Here is a 22,181-nt window from a genome sequence, read left to right as displayed (position 1 = left end):
GTCATCTTCGTTCTGTGTTAATGTACCTGTATAGCCTTTCTTCAGCGCATCCACCTGTTTCCATAGCTCCTCCATCAGGCTGTCAGTGGTCATCAATATAGTCTTTTGGTCTATATCATTCACAAAGGACGTAATGCAGCATGAGACAATGGAAAAGCAACACAATATTATATATTCTAGGAGCAAGAAAGCTATACTTGGCAGTGCCTTGCCCTGAATTTATTATTGGCACATCCAGACCTGGTTGGAGCTTGAAAGAACTGTAAGCAAGGGGCAAGAAAAGGACAAAGACTTAGATATGCACTCTAGATTACTCAGGTCAGATGAGTACATGACACAGGGCACATAGCACAGATTAACATTACATTCAGATGAAACTCGTCATTCAGACCCTTTGGAAACAGGTTCTGCAGGGTAAAAATCCAAGAAGCCTCATGTCTTTTTAACCATCGGCCATGATTACCCCCTCTGCGTGGAAGATGGACCTTTTCAATGCCAAAGCAGAGAAGAGAAGAGATGGTACGTCAAGAAAGAGCCGTCAACGGGAAAGTATGAGTGAACATACGAAGGAACGACCGTCACTACCCTGTGGCCGTGCATTTTAATGATGCCAAACATGATGTATCACCTCTTCCCTTCTCTTCTGTGGCATTGAAAAGGTCGATCTTCCACACAGAGGGAGTAGTTATGACGGATGATGGTTAAAAAGACATGAGGCCTCTAGGATTTCTACCCTGCAGACCCTGTTTCCAAAGGCTCTGAATGATGAGCGCCTTCTGAATGTAACGTTATGAGATATTCTGTGCTATGATTTGAATGTAGGCCTGTGACATGTATTCATTTGACCTTATTATTCTAGAGTGCATGTCCTTTTCTTGCCCCTCCTCTCTGAATGGTTCCATGTGGATCCACCCAACCTAGGCAGGATAGTCTCTCCCATTTCTTTAAAGATGACCAGAGGAATGTCTTTGTTATCATCTCATCACTTATTTAAATACTATATACCAGCATGTACTGTCGTTCCCATAGAGCTTATGATAACAGTACAATTGACACAAATAATGCAATATGACTTTCAATTGTACAATGGGAAACAATGCGGTATACAGTGATTAGTACGTAACATCTAAGATTCCGTCATCTCTCACTTATATAATACACCCTGTGGGTAGTAGTGGGTAGTGTTCAAAGTAGGGGGATGACAGGCAAATAAACAGCTGTTATGCCCTAAAGTCTAAGGTAAACAAGGAGGATTAGTGGGAAGGAGGAGGAGGTGGATGCACCTTGATCCACCCTCCCATCATCTTCCGGACGTACCTCTTGCTTTCTGAAGTTCTACCAGTTGCTCTTTGGTGCGTCTCAGCTCGTTCCACTGTTCAGCCAAAGCAGCGGTCATCTCTCTGAGCAGAGCGTAGGTGTCTGCCTCACCGGACTCATCCTCAGTATAGGTGATAGTGGCATACTTCTGTCCCAGGACGTTGGCCTCGGACAGGCAGCAGCCGAGCAGGACTAGCAGGACAACCCTCATCTCTGTCTCTGGGTCTGTAGAGCCGTGACCACGTCTGGGAATCTGCCAGGGGGGCTTTTTAAAGACTGTGTGTCCGTGTGAAAGGTTATGTAAGGGTTGCATGTTGTTTACATGTAGCTGACCATCTGAAGTTCACAGTTTTCCAATGAGGGAGTGTGTCCACTAGGTTCAAGGGTAGGGGGATCGTGATAAGATGCCCCAAAAGGAAGAGCTACAGCCACAGTCAAGATTGATGTAATGCTCATTTTAAAAGCCCATTGCAAAGGTAATTACATGATTGCCTTGTAAATATGTAATGCGTGGATGCGTTATGTGCATGTCAAAAGCATCTACAAAGTATGATAATTCGACTACAATCCAATTTTGAAATATTGTGAGCTCGGAATTCTAAGGTTGTATCTGGGTGAAGTGCAGTGCTGAGATATTGAGCATCAATGATTTGACGTACCATCTGGCTGTGCTTTCTGTTCATTTTAAATATTTAACCCCAAAAGGTTCTTCTTAAAAAAATAACACCACTCAAGCATAAAGTAAACATTCAAAGACCGTGGATATGGTGATAACTTTCATTTAAAATGGTAAGCTCAAATATCATGTATATATTTTTACTATTTCAGGCCAGCTTTCCAAATGCTTTAAATCAATGAAGGTGACCAGCCCACCACTCTCAATTCATTATTCCAACGCAGTGCTTATTAGTTAGCATTGGTGAGCTATTGCATTGAAAAAGGTACATTTCTCATGTCGTTTCAAGTTTCAGCTCAGCTCATATGACTATCAATGTGACCAAAACCCAATTCATTCATTGAACCATTCAGATTTGAACAACTCCCATACTCATAGTGTAATTAGTATTCAGAGTATTAAGACTCTTTAATTGCCTTGACATAACTAACATCGTTTCTACTGCTACTGCTGCTAAAAGTGAACTGAAACTGAAAACTGAACAGAAACATGAGGGGCTGCCTCTTTGTTGTTAAGAGTTCAGTACTCAGTAAAATTGTGTTAATTTAACACAACTTTAGACATAGTTACATTTACATTATAGAGATAGTACCATAGTAGACATAGTTACAGTACTATAGCAATTGCCAAGCTTTGTGCTGGAAGTAACACCATGACAAAAGCAGATGATCTTCATTTAAATTTCATTTTGCTATTCATTACTTCATTACCTAATTTAAACCTAATTTTAAATCAAGAAAAGTGAATCATTTGCTGTGTGAGCTGGGACTTGAATCCATTTGTATTTAGATGTGACTTATGAAAATACTATAAACAGTATATTTGACAAAGGAAAATATGCTATATCGATAAGAACTGATCAACGGAAACAGTCTATGACATGATGTGATATAACTGCGGTGTTTTCACATATTTAGTGACATTCAAAGAATCATTTGTGTACGTACATGTAAGCGTGTGTGCATATGCTTGCTTTTGTGCATGCGTGTAAACACGTGGACATACTGCATGTCCAGCTGACTCCCATCAACCCTCAGGACAACGTCGTGACAATGTAATGCAGAGCTGGAGGTGTGTTTATCTGTGTGTGTGTGTGTGTGTGTGTGTGGTATAGAGCCTCCCATGGCTCCAATGGGCAAGGCGGAGGTCAGGCGTTAAGCAGCAAAGGTTACAGAGTGATGTAGGACAGAGCTGCTCTCACACACCTCAAGTTTGTGTGTGTGCGTGTGTGTATGCATGCATGTACATGTATATATGTGTATGGATACTGCGTGAGTGTGCATCTGTTCCCATTGTGTTTTTCTGCGTGTATTGGGAAGTGTAAATGTGTGTGTTTTTAGAGTAGTGTGAACCCTGGGGAACGGGGTCAGAGAAGAAGAAGAGGCGCTAACCTTGATCTCTCTGCTGAATCTCTTCTTCTCTGTCTCCATTTCATTGCATTGGGATGTTCTAGATGCACCTTCTATAACATTTTTTTACGTATTGTCACATGTTTGTATCGCGATATATTGAATTTCGATATATCGTCCCATCCCTATCAGTAAGAATACACACACACACACACACACTCCTCCCACTGTAGCTTAAAGCAGCAGGGCTGTCCTCTGTGCCCCACTTAGCACCGTGACATAATTCCTTATCTTTTATTGATAACTCTCCTCTGGCAACCCCTGACTTTCCCGCCCCTCCTGTGATGAGTGTTTGACTAACTCATACCAGCTTACCGCACTAGTAGATCGATAATCGCACTGCAAAAACAAGGCCTGACCACGGTTTTTGACCCAGCTTACTCAGAAAATGAAACCACCCCAGGCGTGAAGCAGGGATAATTGGAAATTTCATAGCATCGCTAACCAGCTCAGGCAAGAGGTGCTGTTGTCAATCCTCAGAAACTCACGATTACAGAAGCCCCTAGAGAGAAAGATGTTATCAGAATGTCAAGCTGGCCCTTCCTAATGTGAGAATTTTTAACTTTTTTAGCTTGTAATTTTTTTTGCTCCTGTCTTAAACTTGGTTAAGGTGTTTAGCAACTTTACTTTGTGGTCAAAAGCATTTTAAATGCAGCCCCGTCACTCTATGAGAACTGTTTTTACTGGTCTTATGTCTGTAAAACGATCTGCGGTGACCCTGTTCTGTCTTCTTATCTACCCTTCCACCCCCAAAGCAAGCTTCTTACCTTCAATTTCACTGAACCATGACAAAGTTATTATTGCAGGTGGTCTATATAGATGGCTCATCAAGCCGTTCTGCCACTGAGTGTGTGAATATTCTTACACCGTCTTTTAATCCACAGCAACATACTGTGTGTCTGGCTCAACTCACAACTGTGGCCATTGGATGTATTTGCTCCACTCAAAACTAGGTTAATACAGTATTGGTAGCCTTTAAAGTCGAGATGAAACGGCATTTCGAGAGTATCTAACTTCCGTATCGTGACGTATTTCCGAGTGAAACAGGAAAGACAGGCGGGACGTAACGTTGGGAGGAATTTGATTTGAACGTTGAAAAGTGGGCGTGTCATAACACCCGAAGACACACCGAAGTACCGTGCTGTTGCTAGCTAGCTAACTAATGAATCTTAGCCTCTTAGCTCTGTGCGCTAAAAGTTGAAGATTGATTGATGGGTGGATGTCATGATATTATTGGTTGAAATTGGTTATGGGCATGCTTACGTAAGCACACGGCATATTTTGTTTTACAGGAAGAAAACATGATTGAATTTTGATATAAGAATACAAAGAAATTGATTTTTGATGTGATCTCAAAGGGTTAAAAAGGCATTTTTCATTTCATCTCGACTTTAAGGAAATGTAGAGAAGGAGACTGTGAAGATAGTGAAGTTTAGGGATATGACAATGGTATCATTAAAAATTGGTAGAACAGAAATATTTCTGAGACTACATTGTCTTCTCATGGGTTTTTTCAGAAGAACAGCTGATCACATATTACAGTCTTTGTTCTCTGTCTTCTGCCTTTGGGGGAGACCTGTTCATGTTCACAAATATTAAATGAACTCATTAGGAATAACATGGGAGGTTTGTCTCAAGCAACACTTAAGCAAGAAGCAGCTACATCGCACAAAAGTAGCGTGTACATTATGAATGTGCAGTACACATTACATATTCAGAATGGTCTCGGGGATCTGGATGTATTTCTAATGTTGGATCTCATTAAAAGAGCGGTAGTGTATACAGGATAAGTGGCTAAACGTGCCGTGGATGAATAATGCACTGAAATATTTATAGAATGCGCGATTAATTGCATATTTAACCTACAGGCCTATGCGGTCACGTGTGTGCTGTGATCTAGTTCAGTCGGAGGGTAAATGTTGGTGTTTTTCTGAGTGGGTTTACCATGTAGATGTGCTATATGATCATGCCTGATACCAGATCATTTATTACATCCCCAGCCTATGAAGCCCTATTCTCAGTTATAGACTTGTAGTTATTCTTATTTAGTCTCACCTGTTCCTCTCCCTCCCTCCACAGATCATTGCATATCAGCCATATGGGAGCTCTGTAGACTGGTGGGCCTATGGAGTGCTGCTCTACGAAATGCTGGCAGGACAGGTGAGTGGCGTACACACACACACACACACACATGGAGACACACACAATGACACTTGCTTACATACATCATTTTCGGTTACACATTATGCCAAGATTGCCCCAGAGACTCCCACAATAAAGTTCCCCTCCCACTCAGGCTCTGCTGAGACCTAAATGTACTCAGGTGGTGCTCCCAAAGGACCTTCCCACCATCACTTCCATAAACACACAAACACACACACACACACACACACACACACACACACATCCATACCATCTGCCCTCCTCTCATAGGGCATATCCCAATTGGTCCAGCCTCTTTTATGCAGTCAGCTCGGTTTGCTTTTGACCGTGGGTTGGGGCCAGATGTGTGTGTGTGTGTGTGTGTGTGTGTGTGTGTGTGTGGTGGGGGGGGGGGGGGGGGGGGGGGGGTTGAATTTGATGTCAAGGTGACTGCCAGGGAGGACACTAAAAACAAGCAACAGGACCTCTTCTCACCTGCTGTTTCTGTTTTGTTTGAACCTACTGCATTTCAAATTGGATCCTAGCGGGAACATTTTTAGAGAACTCAAAAAATTGGCTTCACAGTCTGCAGAGTAGCAGCTAATTGACACGTCATGTCAAGTGGTATAAATAGCATTTTGTGACATGCAGTTCTGTCGCTATGGTTGCACTCGCCGTTCCAATGCAATTTTTATCATTCACTCATGCCGTTACTGCAAGTGACAGGTGTTGGTGAACAAAAGTGTGATTTCAGAAGAGGCTGGGCTTGCATTGTGATTACATACATCACATACATGAATGTGTTTATGAGCAGTGCTTATGAGCAGTGCAACAAAAGTAAGGCGGTCACAGATGTAAATGAGTGTGTGGATGCACAGTGATGCAATTTTATTAAACCCGGTCTTCATGATCAGATCTCAAAACCTGACAGGTGTTGCCAGATATTGCTATACACACAAAAAATGTCCATCTCAACAAGTCAGTTAAATCAAGTGAAAAAATCTGCCAATGGGTTGAGATAATTCCACGTGTTTCCAATGCAGTTTCACCTGTTTCAGAAATTTTCTTGAAACTAATGACAGTATCTTGAAGCAGATCTATCCATCCAATATCAAGATAATGTCACTTGCCTCAAGAAAAAGCTGATTTGCCTTGGAAATTTTGGAAAGTTTTCGTTGTTTTTTTCCAATATAAATAAGATTCTATGACTCAACATGCAAAAAACATGCAAGCTGGGTATTTTTTCCCATTCCCAAATTGACTCGCAGAGCTTGTGTCAGCTGTTAAACACAAGTAAAATATAGATGAAAATTAACAAAACAAACTTTTTACCTATTCAGATGCTCGCTCTCTCTCTCTCTCTCTCTCTCTCTCTCTCTCTCTGTCTCTTTCTTTCTCTCTCTCTCTCTCTCTCTCTCTCTCTCTCTCTCTCTCTCTCTCTCTCGTGTGAAATCAGGTAAAGGGGGCATGACGCAGACAGGCTATCTCTAGCCGAAAGGGCCGGTGGAGTGGAAATGAAGAATAATTCATTTTATGGACTGTCAAAACAGCCACATTATGGTTACTGATGATAACCACAGTGAGGGGAAAAAAGCTGGGTCATCCACTCCATTTGCCCCGCAAGGTCTTCCTCTGAAACTTGTTTGCAGAAATTCTCCGCCGTTCCTCGTTCTTTGTCTTCCTCGCTATTGTTCTCTCTCCTTCTTCTCGCTCTTTTGTTCCCTGTTTCTAAGCGAGTGCCTCTTTCTATCTCTTCTTCTTCTGCTGTTTTGCCTGTTTTTTCTCTCTTTCGTCAGTCATTAAAGGAATACACTGTGCTTTTGGGAGATTGGTTAACTTGTACGTTAAGTAATGAGAACACAGACACCAAAATCACCCGCGTACCACCGGCAAAGATCATTTCATGCTAACACTGTAGCATACACTATGTTGAGTGATAGTAGGCGACTAGCATTATCCAGAGTAAGAAGACTGACCTTTTAGTAATAAAAAGTTGTCAGTGCTTTTTATTTTATGGCCTGTAGATTCAAAATTCCTGGAATAATCAGCATAACCACATCATTCACCAATGTATTGTCGAGAAGAATAGATCCACTCTACTGTACAGCTACACTCCAGTAGGTTAGCAGTCTGTCAGTATCATAGTAGCCTGTTAGCCAAAATGTTTCTGCTCTCCAAACTCCATATCTGCAAAGCACAGCTGCTTTACTAGCTCAGTCTAGTTGTAACTAAAATATTCGGCAACAAAAACACATAGATTAGCCACCGCAGTTCCAAACACAAACTGCGATGCAAACACTGGACAAGCAACACTGGGCGAGCAAGAATCACTGAATATGATCGAGCGCCGTTTCATTAGCATTGGGCAAACTTAATAAATTCAAAACATGATACACAAAAAACTGCTTTGCTAGCTCAGTCTGGTTGTAGCTTAACTATCACTGAGTGATGAGGTGAGGCAGCGCCGTTTGACTGACTGACCTGAATTTGGCTCCTGATGAACACATCTGGTGCCGTGGGAAAAATAACTTGCCTCCTTACACTAATGTATTCCAGTTGTTATTCAGTTTACATTATAACAATTTCATGTGACTTCTTCTGGGAGCGAGTGGTTTTGCAACAGCGCTGTCGTAAAACACTATCAAGAGGTCGCCAAAGTCAACATGTTTCAAATTCTGCTGGACTATTTGAACTATTTCAGATTAGCAACCATGTATTCATCCACTGCACAGTTATTTTCTCACTTTTGACATAATGCATGAATGATCTACTGGGGACATATGGATGATTTTGATGTCTATGTTCTCATTACTTAACAGGTAAATTGACAAACAGACTAATCTCCCAAAAACTAGGTGTATTCCTTTAACATTTCACATCTTATTAACCTTTCTGAGGGCCTGAACTGAGAACAGGCTTATAGAGACAATACATCTAACTCCAGTCACCGGATTCATAGGAACAATTATGAGTGCTTCCCTACTGTGTTCATTGTCATCATTTTTTGAGGATCAAAAGTTATGGGAACATTATAGCGGTATGTAGACTGTCACCCACCAGAAACAGGCCTGTGACCATTTTTAGGTCCCGACCCTTAGGATAAGACACACTGATTTCTATTTCCTATTAAATTTTTATTGAAGATTCTTCTGTTTTTTCATCTTGTCTCATTAATGAAAGAGACCCACATGTAAGCATGATAGAGAACAATTTTCTGTCCTGCAACTGAAGAGAAAAAAATAAACTCATATCAACCCACATACCCCAAGGGGAATTAACCCCGAATACAGACGTTATCCTACTTCCTGCCATCACTTCTTCAATTTTCAATCATTTTATAGAATTCATATCACTTGCATCCCCTCGACATTTCCAATCACATAAACAATACGCTTGAATATTGCTGATGTCCCATCGAAACACCAATAACCTCCGTCGTCTCTACTCCTCTTCCACCCTCAGCCTCCGTTTGATGGAGAGGACGAGGACGAGCTGTTCCAGTCCATCATGGAGCACAACGTGTCCTACCCCAAGTCCATGTCCAAAGAAGCGGTCTCCATCTGCAAAGGGGTGAGTTGGACTCCATTGTCATCAATGGGAACTCTTTTGTCAATAACAACCAGTCGTGTCGTCAAAGAAAGTCCATAAAAGTAACGCCGCCGCACTCTTTGAGAAAAAGGCCCAATATTTAACCTTCCTTTCTGAGCGTATTCTCCATTTTCCACTCCAACATCCACTATTGGTTTTCCCCCACTTACTGTACTTATTATTATTATTTACCATATTACAAGGAGGGCTGTTTTCCCCCAGAAGCTTTTGGATGGAAAATCCTCCAAATCAGCATTTTCTCTCCACTGAAGCCAAGATAATTGAAATTCTTGTAAGCGGGCTGCAGACCCACCCTGCCTGTTCAACTTTAGGGGGGAAAAAAACCCTGACAGGCAGCGTCACAAACCGGTGTAAGGCTTTTTTTAGTCTCCAGGACCCAGACGTAATATATGACAGTCTAGCTCCGTTGAAGTGTAGGCTTTTTAAAAAAAAATACTGTCTGGGAACTCGTGGGTTCTCACAGGTTCCCGCTCCTCCTCTCCCCACTCACTTCCCGTCTCTTCACCCTCTGCATTATTAAAACTTTGCGGGGAAAACTATTAGATCATCAAATATACCGCGAGGCGCTGTGGCTCCATGGACTTGAGGTTTAAAAGGTTTATTCCAAAAATACTGTGTATCCATTTTAGAAAAGTAATCACGCAATATCTCTAAAATATACAGGTTTTAGGTTTTAAGTATGAGTATTTTGCTAATCAAGGACTTAGGATACCTACCATCCTTTCAAAAAGTACCATAATTTGTTTTAATTTGCGTTGGAGTCAGTGTTTCCAATGATGGATATCTCATTTTAGAACATGATTCTTCTTATGCAGTGAAGAAACGATCAGAAGTGCCCATTCATTTGTTCTTGTCTACATGTTCCAATAATTGATCCCTGGTGGGGTTTAGGGTCTTTTTTTTCCTTCCCCAATGGAATCTGCATCACAGAAAATATTCTTTAAGATACACTAGATTAGAAGAGTGATCATTCCAAATAGAAAAAGGAATGAAAAAATTAAATGAACCGTACTTTCTGCATGGAAAAATGTTTTTAGTCCACCGGTCACGGCCTCAAGATGTTTCAGAAACTCGCTTACTAAAATGAAGAAAAAAAGGAAATATTTTTCAAGCACAGTTTGCCTAGCTGAACTGACAGACCTACCAGCCAAGGTCAAAGTCTGCCAGCATCTCACTGATGGTTTGTGTCAACTTCACAGAAGAATAGATGTCCAACTTTAAAGGCTGAATCCAAAATATGTGGTACAGCACCAAGTTGACCCTACTATTGGCGTTGTTTGTGCATAAATGCATTTAGAGCTTCTGAAGTGTTTTTTTCTTAGAGCTGCATTATAGACACTGGAACCAATTGGACCTGTGCTCTGAGTGAGATCAGCTGGTCCGACCCTGTAAGAGCAGAGGAATATTCCTACTCAACAATCTCATGGGACGGTTCTTTAGCTACCATGGGTATAAGCCTGGATCTCCAGAGGCACGGAGAACTGAACAGTACAGTGGGTCTGTGCAAGTCAAGCAGGCAAATACTGGGACACAGCAAGCGTTTCTCTCATTTTCTCTGATGAGCAGAATGTTTTGGAAGCAATTAAATGGGAAGCGACAGAAGAAGAACATAAATAGAAGAGTGCATGAGAGGGGGGGGGGGGCAGCGATGCTTCTTGCTCCCTGGGCTAAGAAGAGCAAACGAGTTGTTAAATAATAAAATAATAACTTGGGCTTTTATATTTTTAAGGACAGACACTTATCTAATGGCCTGCTTAACAGAAACAGACTCTTATGAATACATGTGCAAAGTAAACATAGAATTCAAAAAAAGAGTACAATTCAATGGCAGAACCTCTCTCTTTAAGGTTACTTTATTTGCCAATTTAAAGCCAATTTAGCTCTGGTCCTTAGTTCTGATTGGCTGAGTCGTGATGGAAGCCGCATTGGAAGCCTCTGATTCTATAACAGTTAATTTAAATACTATTGCTCTAACTGAAAATCACCACTCATACTGGTACTTACTGTATGTGCAACAACCACCTTATTTAACTACTGTTCAAGAACTATAATGTCAGAAGAATAACATTAAATTAGTATTATTTAATTACCATTGAATAAAATAAAAGCTCTTTTGAACATCACCATTCTCTTCTTACCGCAATGTGTTACTGCCATTTTATTAGCAATAAGCCACTCCACACTTCCTCACTGCTCTAAAATCACTGTAAATCTTTATTTTGTTTCCTTAGTCAGCCTCTCTACTTCTGCCACACACAGTGTGATTTGCACGTCATGTTATTAGCTACTGTATGCTCTCATTTTTATGTCTGCTGTTGAATAAACAGTGTTCACTGCCGTTCTCAGTATTGAACCCTATCAACAAAGACAGATCCTTGTCAATAGTGAATCAACAAGAACATGATTTCTTCCCCAGGTCACTGCTCCATCGAGCAGGGCTGCAACAAGGTCGTACTCATTAGTAGCAAGACATATTGATACATCAATACATGCTCATCCTCAGAGGAGCTGATGTACAGTAGATATGGATGGGCTTTGGCAGCTATCGATAGAGATGGTGTTGAAAGACATGAGGTATTAACAATATGGCTTCCAAGGTTACTTTGTTTTACATCCAAGGACTGTGTGGTTGATAAAAGATGAGGAAGGACTGCAGATGTACAGTATGTGCTTGAAGTAGCTGGCAGCATGACATTTTGCCATTTTGATATGGATCAGAAATATTGAACAATGCATTTGAATGTTTAATTTCAAAATCACATATATTCAACTTTGATCTATCCCCGGAAACAATAGTTTGTATGCAAAGGTCCGTAATAAGCCTCAAAAGTGGACAGATCACTCAGAAGCTTAGGTTAATCAAGTTTTACTTCAATGTAAATAGATTTATTTAATCATTACCTTATGCTTTCGCCCCATTCTGTCTGTTTGTCTGTTAGCAGGATATCTCAAAAAGTTATGAATAGATTTGCATGAAACTTTGTGGAGATTGGTCATAGCACAAGGAAGAAGTGATTTACTTTTCACACGATTGGCCAAAGGGGGGCGTGGCAGTGGGCGTGGCTTCTCACTAAGAGGCATATAACGTCCATCCTCCATTATTGGCTCAATCAAACAACATGGAGGCACTGGAGAGCTCATTTCCAGTTTAGACATAACTGCCCTGCTAATTTTTCCAAAACTTGAACAGATATAGAGCTGATTGGTCATGTGGTGTTGAGATAATCAACTAAAATGCTTAAAAGTTGTTCCAACATGTGGAGCTGCCTGTATGTAACTGCTCTTTTTACCAAGTTTGCATTGACTGCAAATAGCACTGTTGGTAACTGCAGCGCTGAAGTGTGTGTATTCCAGGTTTAACTACACTTGGAGCATCCACACATCCTCACAAGGATTACAGAAGTGTGTGTATGTATGTGCGGGTGTGTCTCTGTGTGTGTGTGTGTGTGTGTGTGTGTGTTTGTGTGTACATACAAGAAATGTAACAGTGAGAGCGGCAGTTTTATTTCTGTCCAGAGGCAGTGCAGAGCGGATGAGCTGTGTGATAACGTGCTCCGTCTCCCTGTCCCTACCTCAACTCCCTGGGCCTCACACAGCATCACTCAGCTCTCCCTCTCCCTCTCTCTCTTTCTCTCTCTCTCTCCTTTCTTTGTTTTCCCCTTTGTCTCTCCCTCTTTCCCATTTCCATCCATTTCTCCTATCTTCTTTTTTTTCCCCTAAGCTTCACCCTCCACTCACTTTCCCTCATACCCTCCGTTCTCTCCTCTACCCTGGTGTGTGTGCATGTGTGTGTGTGTGCATGTGTGTGTGTGCATGTGTGTGTGCGCGTGTGTGTGTGTCCTGGCCCCGGTCCCAGACCCTATCTCAACTCTTGTTTGCCGCTGCTGTAACCCTTCCTCTTAATGGATACATAGTGCCTGCCATCAGCCTGACCCAGAAAGAGAGAGAGAGAGAGAGAGGAAGAGATGGGAGGGAAGGATGGAGGAAAGGATGGAGTCAGAGAAATGGAGGAAGAGTGGAAAGGAGAGAGAGTAAGATGGGAAGGGAGCAGGAGAGGCGACGCTGGCGAATGCGCGGGCGAATTGGAGAGAAAACCGGATTTCGACGGATAGAGAAAGGAGAGAAAGGGATGGTAGAGGAGGTGGAGGAGGAAGAGAGTGTCACTGGCAAGAAAAAAAGGAGAGGAAAGGAAACGGATGCCCGCTGTGTAAAGTCGGTAATTGCAGTATCAAGTAGGGAAAGCCAAAGCTGAGCGAGAGCTTTTCATCGCAACTTGATTTCATAGCTTTCTCCACCAAGAATACATATTATATAGTAATATTTCAGAACATGCCGCACCAGGATGACTCATTACACAGTCTATAGTTATGAATTGGTTATTTCACATAAACACATACAGTCTCTTTACTCAGCAAAACCATCCTGCTGCCCATATATTTGCCCTTTATATAGGTGACAGATGCAGACAAACAATAGTCTAAGTAATGGGATCATTAGCTAAACTTAGTCCTTTTAGAATATGAGAAGAGAAGAATGGGAGATGTGTGAAAATATGCAGCGAAGATGTGAAGATTCATACTTAAGCTTAAGTTTTAATAACAGTACAGCTTGTATTTGCTTCTATGAATTGATACTGAATAAAGCACATACATGATTTGCAGAAAATTTCAGAAAAAAAAAAAAAAAATTCACTCCTGACTGACCTGTGGCAAAAGCACCGAAGTTAAAAAACCTCACTGTCTCAATACATGCACTTTTGACTGTATATACTATATATGCTATAGAATCTCTTCCACTAAATCCTTATGGGATAGTGAGCAGAGAGACAGAGAGAGAGAGAGAGAGAGAGAGAGAGAGAGAGAGAGAGAGGGCGGGGGGGGGGGGGGGGGGGCGGGATTGCAGCCTGTTTATTCTTTATTTCAGTGGAGTTTGCCTTTGATCAGATGTTTGCCTCAGAAGATGGGACCTATTCTCTCAGGCCCCGACAAATAAAAGGGGTTTTGATGGTGTGTGTCGGTGTATGTGTGTGTCAGTGCATGTGTGTGTGTGTGTGTGTGTGTGTGTGTGTGTGTGTGTGTGTGTGCGAGCCCCTCCCTCCCCCAATGTGCTGGATCAGACAATTGTACCTGGCCAGACTCCCCGTTGAGTTAAACACCCCATCTGCTTTCTCTGTCACTCTTTCTCTCTCCCTCCCTCCCTCTCTCTCTCTCTCTCTCTCTCTCTCTGTGTGTGTCTCTCTCTCTCTCTGTCCGTCTCTCTCTCTCCCCCTCCCTCTCTCTCTCTCTTTCCTCTAACATTTGGACGTCCTCAACAGAAACAGCGGGGTGGTTCAGAAGTTACACATGCTGTTTGAACACAGGCAAACCAAACCTTTTTGCCGACAGTTAGCTACACAGTGGATCCACTGAGACTCCGACGCTAACAGTTTTGTCGACAGAATGATCAAGCCTTGCCTGCAAAATGTCAACACTAGTTTTTTTTTTTTTTTTTTTAATGACGTGAATATCCAGCTCAGTAACGCGAGTTCCTAGAGTTCAAATTGTGAAAACTTGTAGACGGAGACAGACAAAAGAGAGAGGCAGACAAACAGGCAGGCAGGTGTAAAAAGAGTTTGATTGACAGGCCAGCCAGCCAGTCAGTTTCAAGGACATTTCAAGGTGTCAGCGGTGTCACTTTGAGGGTGACAGCCTTCTGTTTGCAGCAGGATGCTTTCTCACCGTCGGAGACAGTCCTGCGAACAGACAGAAAGCTGCAAATGACTTTGCCTTCCTCCTCAGCAGCTGTCTCCAGCTGGATTCACACTGCCGGCTCAGATACAGCCCACGGCCCATATGTCGAGGGGCTTGGAACGGGAAAGCTGGCCTGCAGACCTACTGCACTGCTGCTACTGAACTTTCACTTTGAAACCCTATGTAGCCGCATTCTAGCCTGTAACCGTTAGGTGTCGTTTAAATGGCTAATCAGTGTAAAATAGCTCAGTGGGAAGTGTCATTTTCTTGATACTAGTGATTTCTGTGAGTGATTTGCATTATTCCCCCATCTTTCATTTTACACTTGTGTCTTGAAAATTCTTGAAACTGCATTGGAAACAAGAGGAATTAAGATTTTAACTGAATAGGAGACTAAATGACTTGTCAAGATGGACCTTTTTCAGTCAAATTCTAAATTAATTGAGCTGTCAGAAGGTGCAGTTGAGATGCATGAGTTTTGTGCCACAATATACAGCTGTACAACATTTGAAAACTAATTGTGTAGTATGGGTGTTGCAGAAATAACACTTGATGAATGGGGGACTGTTACAGTAGATACTCCTGTATTTGTCTCAGGAACCATAAGTAACTTGAACACTGGTCTTAGATCCATATTCTTATTCTTAATGGCTTTATGAATATGAGCTGTGAGCTTTTCATTAGTCTAGATCTAGAAAACTCCCATTTTTCTACTTTTTAGACCGCCATGACAACATAACATGTCCCACAGAGAATAGACAGCACAGCAGCCACCAGAGCCTCAGTGAATATTCAACAGATGCTGAAAATTACTTTTCAATTCTATCCATTCTAGTATACTTCAGTTCCACCTACTCTAAATCTCTACTTGCTCTTTCTTTCTGTAGGCCCTTTTTCCACCTTCTAATTCATTCAGTCACACAGCGGCCATATTTGATTTATAGTATACTCGGGTGGGAAACCCTTCCTGAAAAACACTTACACATTGTTAACAAAGATACACCAACTAGGTTGCGTTCTTATTGTCAGTGTCAACAGTCTTTATCTTTAGTATTAGTAACATGCTAACATTATACTTCATATCTTTAGTGATGCTTCTTTGACAGTCAAAGTGTTTATGTTAGCTGTTTGCTAGCTAACACTAGCGTTAGGTGACTAAGCTGCGTTAATTAATCAGCGTTTAGCTGATTAAAATTGTGACTGTTAAAGCTACTTTGTCGGCTACAACTTACACAGTTTGACTTAGTTGGTTTTAGACATAAATATAACATTAACCTGGAGTAGCTGACTGCTAACATTAGCTAAAATTATGGATCAACATCATGGATCCAGTTGCTGTAGCCTTTAATTTGGACTAATTTAGCCTCCAACTCTGCTCATCCCTTGATGTTTTTTAAATTAAAAAAAAAAAAAAAAAGAATTCCAAAGAGCGGTTGAGTTTGCCTGCGTTTCCATCTCCCCTGCTGTCTTCTGGATGGGGTTCCTCACCCTGATTATGATGTAAATCCAATATGGCTGCCTTGTGAATAAAGTGAATTCATCCCCTGCCATGATTTCCTGTTCTGTCTGGGAAGAACATCTGGTTTGATTCATCAGTATAATATTCACTGTGTTACAGAGAGTTTATCAGCTGAATGATAAGTTACTTAACAACAGCCAATGAGCATTGTGGAGTTAACTTGGCTGACACATAACTTAGAGAGGATCAGAGCCAATGTGTGTCTATATGGCTCTGATCATGAGGAGCCATAACTGACTTTTTTCCTCTTCTTCAATAGCTGTGTTAGATCAGAGGAGGGGTCATTGGGGTTGTTTCTGATGATTTCATTTCACAATAGTTTCCCGGCCACTGCTGTGTTGCTGTAGTTTACTGTGTGCGTGTATTTTGGTGCGTGTGTGTGTGTATATGTGTGTTTTTGTCAGGTTGTCCTACCAAGGTTTTTTTTTTTTTCTCATTACTCCCAATGGTTTCTTCACACTGAGTCCATGATGAGATTTCTGCACCTTTAGACCAGCGAAGATTACCAAAGAACACACACACACACGCACACACACACACACACACACACTTTTTGTGGGACAATGTTCCTTGCCTCTGCTCATACATCTGTTTTCCCACTGAAAAGAGAATATTTGTTTTTGCAGATGCGCTGAGGTGACAGATGAAAATAAATAAAAACTTAAAACCGCAAAGCAACACTAACAAAATCAAAATCAGTTTATCCATCTGTCCTCTATCCAAATGCAGAACATACTTTCAAACTTTTTATCTAAGTTAATGTTTGCAAGACAGCCACCTACCCACTACACTGTATAAACTTCCTCACCGCTCCATATGCATTTTAATAGCCCAACTCTGTCAGAAATCCCAGTCTGTGAAAAGCCAGGGGAGAGAAACCATTCTAGTGTGAATTAAATTAAGTCAGTATGAATCGAGCTCCATGTCTATGTATGTATGTATATGTGTGTACAGTATGTGTGTGCTTGTGTTTGTTCACGCTTATGTATATATTTGTTGTATATATGCCGTTTGGACTTATACATACGTACCGAATGTGTGTGTGTGTGTGTGTGTGTGTGTGTGTGTGTGTGTCACTGGGCTGAGGCTCTGGTAGATTAGCATATTATTGGTTACAGACTCTGCCCTCTATGTTAGTAGACTGTTTGAACATTGTGAAAGCGTGACTGTCAAACATGTCATGTACTATATGAGAAGTGGCAAGGTGACTGAGCTGCATGTGAAGGTGTGCATTACGGATTAGGGATTTAACTGGGAGGTGCAGGAGGTGCGTGTGTGTGTGTATGTGTGTATGTGTGTGTGTGTGTGTGTGGGTGGGTGCATGTGCGCTCACCTTGGGCGTGCCACTTAGACTGCGTGTAATGCACATGATAGCTGAGCCAGGGCGACGGCCTATCTAAGCATTAAAACTAGCTCAGTCAAACGAAGCACTATTTCCATTTCAGATTCCAGCGCATGAATAAGTCATTTTTGTCCTTGGACTGTTAATACTCAAATGCACCAGGCTGTCGGTCTCCTAACGACTTCTTTCCCTTCCTTAGCAATTCAATCAGGGCAAATCACTGGGCTGCGATGGGAGAGGTCATGCAGAATAGTTATGTAAAGAGTACGACTGGTAAAAAACAGTACACCCACTCACAAAAACAAGCACTGGGCCAGCCGGTGATTATGTTCCATTACGAGTGGGCAACGCTGTGTCGACTGCAGGGGGAACGGTGAGCAGGCCCCCCTCGTCTCCTCCTCAGTTTATATCAGTATATATGTATATGTATATCATTATATCAAGAATATATAGACTGTCCGACTTTAAGCTGAATATGCACATTTAAGTACTAAATACGCACTTAAGTTCGGACTGAATGTGTGTATGACTGTTGTTGTCTTTTGTTTGTATTGTGAGCAGCAGCGCTTGCCAAGACAAATTTTCCCTCAGCGACTAATAAAGTTTATCGTATTGTATCGTATCTCATCGTATCTTATCGTTTTGCATCTTATCTTATCTTATGTTATCGTATCTTATTGTATCTTATTGTATCTTATCGTATCGTATCTCATCGTATCTTATCGTTTTGCATCTTATCTTATCTTATGTTATCGTATCTTATCGTATCTTATTGTATCTTATCGTATCTTATTGTATCTTATCGTATCTTATTGTATCTTATTGTATCGTATCTTATCGTATCTTATCGTACCTTATCTTATCGTACCTTATCGTATCGTACCTTATCTTATCGTATTGTACTGTATCTCATCGTAGCGTATCTTATCGTATCTCATCGTATTGTATCTTATTGTATCGTATCCTATCGTATGTATCCTATCGTATGTATTGTATCGTATCTATCGTATCTATCGTATTGTATCGTATGTATCGTATGTATCATATCGTATCGCATCGTAATGTCTGTTTTTGCAAGATAGTATTTCTGCAGAATCCTTTTTTTTCTTTACTCCGGACAGTAGGCTTGTAATTGGCGACAAGTTAACTTTTAGCAATACCAATGGATACTTACATAATTTAACAAGGACAGGTTTTGTCATTGTTTTTGTTGCCCGTAGATTCCTTTTATCTTGTTTTGGTTTTCTACAAAGCGCAGAGCGTGTCCTTGCGTTCTCTGCGGCACGATTGGAAGTGGCAGCAACACTCTAAAGGCAGAGCGAGAGGAGGGGGAGAGAAAAAAACAATTATATCACTATTTTACAGACCCATCTGTTTGGCTGTCATTCAGCTGACCTAGAAACGAGGTGGAATCAGACAAAAAAAAAAAAAACGCAACATCAGTGAGAGAACATAGAGGTGGGGAAAAAGCAGAGTTTGAGAAAACAAAGTGAGAGTTTTCCTGCCTCGCTCACACTGACCACTCCTCTAAAAACAGTTCAATTCAAACATTGATGTACAGAGTTTGTCAATGTTCTGCTATGGCTTCTGTCTTGGGTTCTCAGTGTAACTCATGTCCACTAAGGCCATGATTCTACATCGAAGTGCAACACTAGCCGGATGTAGCCTTAAACAGTCTGTGATGAACATCAGTAAATACTTTGTAATGCACAGACCATGTATTTTCACATATAGAAATAATAGAGTGATTATTTTTCTTTGAAATCTCAGGAACTGTACTCCAGTGCTATCCCTAAGTGAACCATACCATGCTTGGGTTCATTCAAGTCCATTCTACAACCCACAATCCCTTTGAGATACATTGAAGAGACATGACCTCAGCTCTGTTAGTAAAAAGAACAGCGTTGAGTGGACAGCCTTGTTATGCATAACAAACTAAATATGAAGTCTGAGTAACATAAGACTAAATGGTGTGTCTATGTGTGTGTGTGTGTACCAGTGACGCCGTTTAGACCTACCAGACACTGGGTGTAGAACAGCAAATGTAAAAGCTTTCAAGAACTGGCTATAGGTTGAATCATTATTGTGTTATATCCATCAACGATAGAGAGAAGCAAAGCAGACATTTATTAACAGATTATTCTGTCTTATTCTCCGTGTCCCGTCATCTCGTCCTTTGCTGTGAGCAGCTGATGACCAAGCACCCGTCCAAGCGTCTGGGCTGCGGGCTGGAGGGAGAGAGGGACATCAGAGAGCACGCCTTCTTCAGACGCATCGACTGGGATCGCCTCCAGAACAGGGAGATACAGCCTCCCTTCAAGCCCAAAGTGGTGAGTCCTGTGCACAGGGCACACACACACACACACATACATACATATCTATGTATACATGCACAGAGGACATGCATGTAGACATTAAAGGTGCTATGTGTAGCATTTTTAAACATCAATATATCATTATCAAATTAATTGTTATATCTTGGTATAATTACTGTAAACAAAAACCCGGTGGCACACAATGTAAAATGCAGCGTAGAGGCTGCCAATGTTCTCGGCTCTGGTCTCATTTGTTTACAGTAATGATACTAATATCTCATAATTAATGTGGTAATGATTTATTGATGTTATAATGCCACACATAGCACCTTTAATGAACAACCATATGCACAGTCACTTGTCGGAACATAGCGATGCGCTCACATGCACACACAAACATGCAGAAATGCAGAAAAAACAAGACGGGTAAACAAATAAAACTGCATATTGCATATATCTAAACAAGCAGCAAGAACAGATGGGATCATCACTAAGAGGCAAAGAAGACATCGGGTTTTTTTTCCCGCCCCACAGTGACATGTAGGTGGATGCGTCTCTTTTTACTCAGCTGAAGCAAGAGGTTTTATGCCGCTCTGCTGTATTCTCTCCTCCCTTGGGGATTATGTGTTCTTGTCTGCTTGTTTACCAGCTCCTACCTCGGCCTTTCAGTCATGTGTCAGAACACACAAACACATGGAAAGTAACTAGTTAACACGACTCCAGTTGCTGTATTCGGGTAGAGTAACGCCACTTTTCTGTTTTTTCTTCTTCCAAACGAATGTCATTTGAAACTATTTAGTTGTGCTTTTACTTAATTAACTTTTAAGACATAAAAGTAGGAAGAACAATGAGATCTTGAATTCACAGTTCATGAAAATTCAAACAACTTGCTGATGATAGATATTCCAAAATACAACATTTGGTAGTAAACAGTGTTCAAATCCAATTTAAACAGGTGTTGCATAATTTAACAATCTGGACAAAGTTATTCTTATATAATTTTGAGTTTGTCATTGCGGAAGTAAGCTGTACATTTCAGACTTAAACATTAGTTTTTTGGAATGTTGGTGAAATGTTTAAAATGAGATTTATATAAAAATCTTTCTTGACTTTACCTATTGCTTTTATATGAGCTGAAAAGGAAACATCCCCAAATCTGAACCATTCAAATATTTGCAAGGACTACACACACACACACACACACACACACACACATTCCAGGGTTGGGGTCAATTTCCCCAAGGCGATCATTAAAGTTTGATCTAATCTAATTTAATGCACTTTCAATTCAATCACTTCAGGAAGTCTTTGACTTTAATATTCTAAAACTGAAGATCATTTGCCATAAAAAAAAAAATGTTCTCATATCCAAACTCTTAAGGAATTGTCACAAGAGACAGATCTATGAATATTATGGATTATTATGGAAATTGGAGTTCAATTTACATTCTGAATTTATTGCAGTGAAAGTGAATTAACTCCAATTGCAAGGCATCCACGCTCTCTCTCTCTCTCTCTCTCTCTCTCTCTCTCTCTCTCTCTCTCTATCTCTATTTCTCCCTCTTTCCTCTCTCTCCTCTGTCTCTCTCACACACACACACACACACACTATCCCCATGCTGAAGCATTGTGTCACTGCAGACTAAAGCCCTCCTCTCTGTCAGACATGGGCTAAAGTAGCCTTGAAAATGGGTTCTGAAAAATAGATTTGAAATACGTGATAGTGATATTTCACTTTGGTACGTCATTTTCATTTCCCAGCACCCTCTCTTCCACATGACTTCACAAATAGTCATCTTCCAATGCTCACCCCTCATGCAATGTGCAGTCCCCACCAGTTTTTTAGAGTGTACAGTGGAAAGTAACAGGAAAGATAGTGGGGAGATTGAGGAGATGACATGCAATAATGTTAACGGAGTGTATTCCAGCCCATGATATTGCAGGTACTTGGCACGCTCCTTTTAAGCCCACTGAGCTATGGCAAACATGTCCCCAAGCTATTAATAATTGCAAACAGGCAAAATTACTTCTGAACTATAATTACTATAATTACAATAACTATAATTTGTTGGTTTATTTCTGTTAGTGTGTTTATTCTGTGATTCTGTGTGATTTTAAGGCTA

The 22,181-nt window shown here is 41.1% G+C and overlaps 1 protein-coding gene across 1 annotated transcript in view; it reads left to right on the top strand.

The window, feature by feature from the left end:
• prkcaa (protein kinase C, alpha, a) overlaps positions 1-22,181 on the top strand; it is a 187,573-nt gene that overhangs the window by 150,807 nt on the left and 14,585 nt on the right. Inside the window, exons 14-16 of the mRNA XM_071923327.2 lie at positions 5,482-5,562; positions 9,007-9,114; positions 19,933-20,073. Of these exons, the coding sequence (XP_071779428.1) occupies positions 5,482-5,562; positions 9,007-9,114; positions 19,933-20,073 (330 nt within the window). The remainder of the gene's footprint in view (positions 1-5,481; positions 5,563-9,006; positions 9,115-19,932; positions 20,074-22,181) is intronic.

Source organism: Centroberyx gerrardi, chromosome 3, assembly GCF_048128805.1.
Source record: "Centroberyx gerrardi isolate f3 chromosome 3, fCenGer3.hap1.cur.20231027, whole genome shotgun sequence".
In the NCBI taxonomy this organism is placed as follows: Eukaryota; Metazoa; Chordata; class Actinopteri; order Beryciformes; family Berycidae; genus Centroberyx; species Centroberyx gerrardi.
Note: the sequence above shows the minus strand (reverse complement) of the source record. Positions and strands in the feature narration are given on the sequence as shown.